We start from the raw sequence: 10,152 nt of genomic DNA, 5'->3' as shown, positions 1-10,152 counted from the left end.
AAGCTAACGCTAAGGCTAGCCCACGAGAGACACACCACTCCCCGCTTCACGTGTCAAACAGGTTTGCCCTCCTCAGTGAAACACCCGCTGAGAAACCTGAAAGAGCTCTGGTTATAGGAGATTCCATTCTACGGCACGTGAAATTAGCTAGACCTTTAGGGGCACCAGCAGCCTTAGTTAGCTGTATACCGGGAGCCAGGGCGCCGGACATAGCAAGTAATCTTAAAGTGTTAAGTAAGCACAGGTTTTCTAAGATAGTTTTTCATGTAGGAGCTAACGATATACGCCTTCGTCAATCAGAGGTTACTAAAAGTAATATCGTAGAGGTGTGTAAATTAGCGAAGGCGATGTCCGATGCAGTAATATGCTCTGGCCCCATCCCAATCCGGCGAGGCGATGTAGCTTACAGCAGGTTATGGTCGCTGAACTGCTGGATGTCCAGGTGGTGCTCTGACAACAATGTGGGCTTTATAGACAATTGGAATAGTTTTGAGGGCAAGGCTGGCCTCTTAGGGCGAGACGGTGTCCATCCCACTCGGGAAGGTGCTGCTCTCATTTCTTGTAACATAGCGCATAGTCTCAGAACAGTTAATCCGTGACAATCCAGAGCCAAGGCCAGGGAGCAGGCAAAAAGGCTAAACCGACCGTCTGCTAGCTGCACAGAGTCGTCACCCAGGTTAAACTATATTGAGACTGTGTCTGTTCCCCGACCTATACGAAAATGTAGAAATACTTGGAGAATTTGTTCTAGTAATCTAATTAACATAGATTTAAATCATACTGAATGTACCGCCAGCACCTTCGATCTAAAACTAGGACTGTTAAATATTAGATCTCTTACTCCTAAAGCGCTCATTGTCAATGAAATTATTACTGATCAGGAGTTTAATGTACTGTGTTTAACAGAAACGTGGATCAAACCAAATGAGTACGTCGCATTAAATGAAGCTAGTCCTCCCGGATACAGTTATATACACCAGCCTCGTGTAACTAGCAGAGGAGGAGGCGTTGCAGTTATTTATAATGATAGCCTAGGCATCATACAAAAACCTCTACATAAATTCAATGCGTTTGAAGTTCTTTATACAAACATAACATATGTAGCCACAAAAAATACCCAGTCTATCACACTAATTATTATCTATAGACCGCCTGGGCCGTACTCTGAATTCCTCTGTGAATTTGCAGATTTTATCTCAAACCTTGTTATTTCTTTAGACAAAGCTCTAATTGTCGGAGACTTTAACATTCATTTTGATAACCCACAGGACCCTCTGAGAACAGCGTTCGTGTCCATTCTAGATTCAGTAGGGATTAATCAGACGGTCATAGGGCCCACTCATAATGGTGGCCACACCCTCGATCTTATACTAACACTCGGACTAAATGTAGGAAGTATAGTCACATTTCCACAATCTGAAGCTATCTCAGATCATTATCTTATCTCATTCAAAATATTTCTTGGTAATAATATATGCAGCTCGCCACGCTATCATAATAAACGTACGTTTACGCCAGCTACTACGCAGAACTTTATCAATAATCTCCCAGAGTTATCAACTTTGACTGGAACAATGTCACACCCCACAGAACTTGATCAGGCAACTGAATCTTTAGAGTTAACATTCCGCAACACCTTAGATAATGTGGCCCCACTTAAAAGGAAAATAATCAGAGAGAAAAAACTAGCTCCCTGGTATAATGAGCACACACGCGCCTTAAAACTTACCACTCGAAAATTAGAACGTAAATGGCGCCAAACTAAATTGGTAGTATTCCAGTTAGCATGGAAGGAGAGCCTCCTGAGCTATAGAAAAGCTCTTAGTGCCGCTAGATCAATGTATCTCTCCACCCTAATAGAAGACAACAAAAATAATCCTAGATTTTTATTTAATATCGTATCAAAACTAACTGGGAATAAAAGCACCTCGGAAACAGGCACACCATCAATGTTCAGTGGCGACGCATTTATGAATTTTTTCAATAGCAAAATTGAAAATATCAGGCAAACAATCCAGGCTATAAATTTTAAACCAGATAACTTGATCACTAACACTGTAGATAACAATATAACTATATCAGATCAGCGATTAGAATGTTTTACTCCCCTTCAGGCGACCGAATTGACCTCACTAATTTCTTCATCAAAATCACCAACTTGTGTACTAGATCCCTTACCTACACGTTTCCTTAAGCAGATACTGCCAGTAGTCATCGAACCGCTTTTAAAAATAATCAATTCCTCCCTTAGTACTGGCTATGTACCTAAATCTTTTAAACTAGCAGTTATCAAACCCCTAATTAAAAAACCTGACCTTGACCCCTGTTCATTGACCAACTACAGGCCAATATCTAACCTCCCCTTTATTTCCAAGATCCTAGAAAGGGCTGTAGCACAGCAGTTATGCTCATACTTACATAAGAATAACATCCATGAACTGTATCAGTCAGGATTTAGGCCTCATCACAGCACAGAGACAGCACTGGTTAAAGTTGCAAATGACCTCTTACTGGCCTCTGATCAGGGTTGTGTCTCCTTGCTTGTACTACTTGACCTCAGTGCAGCCTTTGACACCATTGATCATACCATTCTCCTTGATAGACTAGAAAATGTTGTTGGAGTTAAGGGAACGGCCCTCTTATGGCTTAGGTCCTACTTAACTGATCGTTATCAGTTTGTTGATGTAAATGGTGAGTCCTCTGCACATACTGAGGTAAAGTTCGGAGTCCCGCAAGGTTCTGTTTTAGGCCCACTGCTTTTCTCTTTATATATGCTACCTCTAGGTAATGTTATTCGTAAACACGGTATTAGCTTCCACTGCTATGCTGATGACACACAGTTGTATGTCTCAGCGAAGCCAGACGAGAGACACCAACTTAACAAAATTGAGGAATGTCTAAAGGATATTAGGCACTGGATGCTTACGAATTTCCTCTCACTCAACACTGAAAAAACAGAAGTACTTGTACTAGGATCACATGCAGCTAGGAGTAAGCTTTCCGACCACATAGTTACTCTGGATGGCCTTTCTCTTTCATTAGGTGCAGCAGTAAAAGATCTTGGTGTAATTATTGACCCCAGTCTTTCATTTGAAGCTCATGTAGATAATATTACCAGGATAGCCTTCTTTCATCTTAGAAATATTAACAAGATAAGAAATGCATTGTCATTTCAAGATGCTGAAAAATTGGTTCATGCTTTCATTACCTCTAGATTAGACTACTGTAATGCCTTACTGTCTGGATGCTCTACTAGGTGTATAAATAAGCTACAGTTAGTTCAGAATGCAGCAGCCAGAGTTCTTACTAGAACCAAAAAATATGATCACATCACCCCTATCTTATCCACACTGCACTGGCTCCCAGTCAAATCTCGTATTGATTATAAAATCTTACTATTAACATGTAGAGCATTAAATGGTCTTGCGCCACAGTACCTGCGCGAACTCCTGGTCTTTTATGATCCACCACGCCTACTTAGATCAAAAGGTGCAGGCTATTTGTTGGTACCTCGAGTTATGATGGCTACAGCAGGGGGCAGAGCCTTCTCTTACAGAGCCCCACAGTTATGGAATAGCCTCCCAATTAATGTTCGAGACTCAGACACAGTCTCTATGTTTAAGTCAAGGCTGAAAACTTATCTGTTTAGCCAAGCCTTTTGCTAATAGCTCTTTACTAGGCAAAGGAGCAGATCTGGAGGGTTCTCGGGCATAGATTGTTTGGTGAACTGGGATGTTTGGATGCTGTCGCCCCCCCACTTTAACATGTTCACTCAGGTTTGTTGACTGTGGAGTGGGTGGCCGCCTTGTGTCCCAGAGTGCCATCATGTCCATATTACCTTCTAGCTCTCCCTTTTAGCTATGCTGTACTAGTTAGTCTTGCTGGAGTCCCTGCCTGCACTCGGCACACGATGTATATTTACCTCAACCATTATGTGGAAATGAACATCTAACAATGTGCCTCTCTCTCTCTCTCTCTCTCTCTCCCTCTCTCTCCCTCTCTCTCTCTCTCTCTCTCTCTCTCTCTCTCTCTCTCTCTCTCTCTGTCGAGCCACACATGCTACTCCTGAGACACCAGTGATCCTGACTCCTCCCGCCCTGTGGACTGATCCATCCTGGTGTCATCATCTTCCATCCCCCGTCAGCCTCCTGTCTACATCACCATCCCCTTTGTTCATGCCCCAATTTATTTTCAGCTGTAACTGCCCACGTGGTCGGCACCTATTGCACACCTGTCTGACCAAGGAGGGGTCTCCTCTCTCTGTGGTCCTCCTCAAGATTTCTCCCATTTTCCCATTTCCCTCTTGGGTTTTTGGGGAGTTTTTTCTTGCCCGCCATGAGGATTAAGTCAGGGGGTGCCGTCATATTTTGATTTGACTGTTGTGGCCTGTAAAGCCCCTTGAGACTGTAAACAGTGATATTGGGCTCTAAATAAACTTGAACTTGAACTTGAACTTGAGATGACTGGCGGGGGAGGGGAGCGTGACCTGGAAGGTGATGAGAAAATGGTCTGAGACGACTGCGCAGCTGGGAAAGACGACTGCGCAGCTGGGAGAGACGACTGCGCAGCTGGGAGAGACGACTGCCTGACAGACATGAGCTAGAATAAGATCTAAAGTGTTGCCACCGAAATGAGTGGGTTTGTGGACATATTGGTTAAAGCCAAAAGTATCTGTTATAGCTGTAAAAGCTTTATTACGAGAATCAGAACTGTTATTGATGTGGATATTAAAGTCCCCCAATGTCAGGATTTTATCCACTCTAGTATCGGAGATAAGTTCTCTGAATTCATCTAAATTGACTATAGGGCCCAGGGGGTCGATAGTGTACTACTATAAGGAAAGATAAGGTAGAGCAGGATTGCTTCAAAGAGAACAGCTCGAAGGAGGCAAAGTTCGGTATGTTAAAGATGTGAGGAGAGAATTCAGTGTTATGAATTAGAGCTACACCCCCACCTTTCTTCGCTGCTCTAGCAGCTTGAGAAAAAGAGTAGCTGGGGGGTGAAGCTTCATTTTAAAGAGAAATAAACATCTGGCTTCAGCCAAGTTTCACACAAACCCATCATGACAAGGCTAAGATCAGTGATCAGATCACTGACCAGCAAGGCCTTATGGAGAGAGCGATCTAATATTAATAAAACCGAACTTCAGGGTTACCGGCCTTACAACGATCAAATCGGAGGAAGGGGTCAGCTGAACTGGAGCTAAGCTGTTGTGAAATCTGGTCTGTCTGACTCTAGACTGAAGTGAGCTGCGTGGGCGTGAGACTACACTCATGGGAAAAGCCAAATTGCTGCTGACAGAGGGATGACCAGAGTCCAAGTTATGTCCTGTAACTGAGGCACAGTGAGGACTAGGAGGATTAGAGAGGGAGGTAGTCTCTGCTGAAGCCTCCCCACTTAATGAATAACTAGTCATATTAATCTTAGCCTTATGTCGGAGGAGAGGAGTCATTGATTCATGGGACTCAGCAGCCTCTGAGGGGTTTTCATTAGCGTGTTCTGTAATCACCTGCGACCTGGCCCGCTCTAGTGGAAGATGTCATAGCTGACTCAAACATCTACCTATGTTACCTGATAAAACAGCGGCGCCATGCCCATCAGGGTGCAGGCCGTCCACTTTTAGCAAGCCAGGTCTACCCCAGAAAGAGGGCCAGTTATCTACAAAATCAAATCCCTGATCTACACAAAACTGCGCCAGCCAGCGATTCAGTTGCACTAATCTACTGAATCTTTCATCGTTACCCCTATCTGGTACAGGGCCAGAGACTATTAATCGATGCCGACACATCTTTCTGGCGAAGTCACAAGTCCTAGCTATGTTGACCTTTGTGACATCTGATTGCCCCATTCTAATATCTTATGGTGCCGACATGAATAATGATATAGCCAAACCTAGTGTCTGTGGAGTGCACCGGAGTTGTTTGTCATACTTGTCAAATCCTTTCCTGAAGAAGAGAAATTGCTTAACCCAGCTCCATGGCAACACAGCTGACCGATCACTGTGTGTGTGTGTGTATGTATGTGCGTGTGTGCGTGTGTGAGTCATGACAGATGGGTGGGCACCTCTGAGAACATCCTCTGAAAATTTAGACCTTTAACTTCATCTGATGAACTGTTACTTCCACAGTATTCCTGTGTGTCATCAGTTCAGTGAAATTTCACTTTTTTATATATTTAAGTTCACACAGAGTCAGCGGTACAATGAAATGTGTTGTACGAGAGAAACGGGTCCACTCAGCGATAAGAGCACTGGTCGTATAGAATATAGAATATAAGACTAAAAAATAAATAATAAATCAGTAAAAATGGGATGAGATGTAGATACAGTGTAACACTACATAAACCAATCAATCAATCAATCAATCAATCAATCAATCAGTCAATCAATAAAAATGGGATGAGATGTAGATACAGTGTAACGCTACATACATAAATGAAAAAGAGGATTCATGTGTAAAAGTAAAATGACGAGTGTATACAACAGTATTGCACACTGGGTTTATGTGACAGTCCTGGTTCAGCGCCAGCAGTCATAGTGGACAATGCATTTTTAAGTAACCCTAAGTTTTTACGTAAGCATAAGTTGAGATGTCATATTCGATTTGCATTTTCGGGTTTAGCTGTTCCACTAACGCCAACATAATGACCATGTGCGCACTGTAAAATCTTTTTCCGTTGAAGAGAGACTGCTTAACAGTGGCACCCTGTGTGGGTGTGAGGTCATTCAGCAGTGTAGGTTTCCAACGAATGAAGCCTTAGCTTGACGCTCTAACGTCTCCCTTCATCCAAGTGCAACTTTCAGAAAACTATCCACTCAGACCACTCAGTGAAGTGTAACTGTTTACTTTGACACAAAAAAATATTTGATACAAAATGTTGTTCATTCCAAATTTATCAAATCATTGGACAAAATTCAAGAGAGAACAATTCATGAGAAAGAGAGACCGAGAGCAAAGAGAGAGAGGTCAAAAAACTGTGTGGCTCCTCTCTGCTCTTGCCTGACATCCCTCTTGCGAGAGTAACAAGAGGCCATTAAAGACGCATGTAGTTTCCAGAACGAACGATCTGTCTCCTATTTGCAAATATTTCAAACGTAATACAAATGCAGTTTTACGCACTTTAAATCGTTCACCTTTTAATTGCAAGGAATCAAACAATGAACTTATGCCATTTCTGTAAATATGAATCGTAAATCAATCAGCTTGTAAATATTGTAAATATTCCTTCCAATTTCTATTAAATCAGTGAACTAAATAAACTACTATTGTTTTACACATGAACTTAAATTATTCTATGCTAATTAATCAAATATTTATATCTTATCCATAAAACGCATTTAGGTTCCTACAAGCAGTTTGACTCGTGAGAGAAGAAAAACTTTTCAGCCTGTCTGTACAGTAGAACAGGGCACATTGCCTAATGGTAAAAACAGCTGAGTGTGAACTGCAGTGAGAGATACTCAACAACGTCTGAGCTCATTGGCAAAGCTTGGTTAGTTTTGTTGTAAATGTGTGGGATTATTTCTGATTGTTTCTCATTGTTCCATCATTCTCTCCTCTCTTCTCTTCTCTTATCTCACTGCTGTCTCTTCTCTCTTCAGTGCCCTGATGACTGTTTGCTCAGTTCGCTGCTCTTCCGTTGGCAGACGATTAGCTGTTTCTCAATACGAAGAACGCCAAGTACGTTCTCCCGTTCATGGGAGTTCGGACTCGCAAGTTCACCTCGGGAGTCTGGACTCCCGATGACGCGGGAGGATGCAGGACGCTCAAACTGCATTTGAAACAGCTGGAGCTAGCTAGCTCGGTCTGCTAGTACATGTCAAATCTCTGAACATTTAGGACTTTCAAGGAGGTGCTACCGACCCATATTTGAATTCTGAAATATTAATTTCTCGCCTGAAAAATCTTAAAAACTACATTGGGTGACAGAACAACAGTCATGATATGAAATTTACAGTTATGCGGTAGCTTGTCTGCCGCCATTATCGCAACTTCTGTGAAATTTGGGTGAAACGCATCCTTGATAAAACCCACGAATCAAGAACACATCCGGGTATTTGATCTGTTCTTGGGTAGATGTGAACTTTGCAATGGAACAGTACTTCGGCTGTGACTGATGACGGTTCACAAGTCCACAAGAGCACAAGTACAGAACGCATATTGAGAAGCAGCTAATGTATCAGCAGATAAAAATAACCGTGGAAACTGTTGTTTTGTTTCGTTCTGCGCAGTGACCCCGCCCCCTCCCCCTTCTCCGTGGCTAACTGACTAATTACTGTGGTCAGGCAGACCAGAGCAATCAGATTAATCAGGTTTTTAGATGAGGAAGAAGAAACCAAAAAAAAAAAAAAAAATCCAATTCACCGCGGGTTCCCAGAAGCCAGAGTGATACGTTTCACAGCGATACGTTACACAAGGATTGTGTATTGCTCTAGTAATTGTTAACGCCATCAGGAAAACAGGCGCATTCTGCTGACCAGTCTGCTGAGCTTCGAATGACATGAATGAAATTCTCTCTGAATAATCGGCCCTGGCCCCAACAACGGAAACACATCCTCATTCCCAGTTACTGTCTCACATCCCTTTTCTCTCTCGGTTACAGCGGAGTGTGAAAGGGATGATTAGGCCTAATGGTGTCACCAACCTGATTGTACTGATGTTGTAATTCAGTAGACCCATAAACACCACCACTTTCGTCGTGCAGATTTGAAAAACCAGTTAGTTTACCAGTGGTCGACTTTCGCCGACTGAACGGGCGAGAATATACGGCCGTGACGTCGAACGCGTCGCAGCTACGCTTTACGCGGACGACCCGCTGGTTAAGAACGTAACCTTAAACGTTCTCCATAATCTACTGCTCACATGAAACTCACAGCCGAGAATACGATCCAATACGCCTCACGTTTATATTTCTGTCTTTTTCTTTTTTAATTTCACATATCTGTCTCCCCTCCAGTTCCGTCTTTCTTTCTTCACTTTTCCATTCCTCTTCTGTTCAAAGGGAGAGCGTTTTTTGTTTGTTTGTTTGTTTTGTTATGTGTTGCTTTCATTCGCTAAACCCCACTAAATTAATTTGAAGAATTTGACACATGTAATGCTTTGAAAGAGAACATTAAAAACAAAAGTACATCATTTCACACCGCATCTGCACTTTCTTTCTTTCTGGGTAGTGCTGTCGCCTCACAGCAAGAAGGTGTTGGGTTCAGTTTCCGGCCGGGTGGCCAGGGTCCTTTCTGTGTGGAGTTTGCATGTTCTCCCCGTGTCCGTGTGGGTTTCCTCCCACAGTCCAAAGACATGCAGGTCAGGTGAACTGGAGACACTAAATTGTCCCTAGGTATGAATGTGTGTGTGAGTGTGTTTGTCTGTGTGTCTGCCCTGCGATGGACTGGCGACCTGTCCAGGGTGTTTCCCCGCCTTTCGCCCTATGAGCACTGGGATAGGCTCCAGCACCCCCCGTGACCCTAATCAGGATAAGCAGCTTAGATAATGTTTGAGTGAAGCAGACAAGGGGGGGGTCACAGGCTTATCGTCTGGATGCACAAAATCAAATTCTACCATGCATGATTACAGCATCAGTATTTGTTATGGTTTCTTTGTGATTTGACTTCAGTGTGATTTTTACTCTCCACAAACACGAAATCCCTCACCACCTCCCTTTTGGGCTGGGATACTACCCACAATCCTCTCTGCTCTGATCCCGCCTCCACCTGGATCCATGGCAACACAACTGGCCAGTCACTATGTGTACATGTGAGAGAGAGAGTTTTATGACAGATGGGTGGGTACTTCTTACAAAATTTTCTGAAAATTTTTCTGTTGAACTGTTATACGGTTCTGAGGAACCGTATAATAATGTTGAATAATAATCTCATATTATTATACGGTTCTGCAGGATGTGAATGGGCCGTCCCAACGTAGGAAGTGCGGTATTTCTTGATAATGACCGCTGAAAAAAACTAATGATCGCTGCCATTGGCAACGAGCTTTGTGCGTAGGATTCACATCTTTCATATCATTCCGCAAGTAGTCCGTTCACTTATCGTAACGGAAATTCATGGGAATTTGTATCTGCCAGTTTGTATCGGACAATCAAAGACAAGAAATGAAAAACATCAGCTGAAAGTTCCCCCGAGATGTGCCTTTGATTCTCGCA

The 10,152-nt window shown here is 43.0% G+C and overlaps 1 protein-coding gene across 1 annotated transcript in view; it reads right to left on the bottom strand.

The window, feature by feature from the left end:
• Positions 1-7,776, bottom strand: part of ephb6 (eph receptor B6) — a 24,618-nt gene extending 16,842 nt beyond the window's left edge. The window contains exon 1 of the mRNA XM_030785588.1: positions 7,620-7,776. Coding sequence (XP_030641448.1) covers positions 7,620-7,776 — 157 coding nt within the window. The remainder of the gene's footprint in view (positions 1-7,619) is intronic.
• Positions 7,777-10,152: the final 2,376 nt, after the last annotated feature.

Source organism: Chanos chanos, chromosome 9, assembly GCF_902362185.1.
Source record: "Chanos chanos chromosome 9, fChaCha1.1, whole genome shotgun sequence".
NCBI lineage: Eukaryota > Metazoa > Chordata > Actinopteri > Gonorynchiformes > Chanidae > Chanos > Chanos chanos.
The sequence above is the reverse complement of the archived record's forward strand: the minus strand, read 5'-3'. Positions and strand labels throughout refer to the sequence as shown.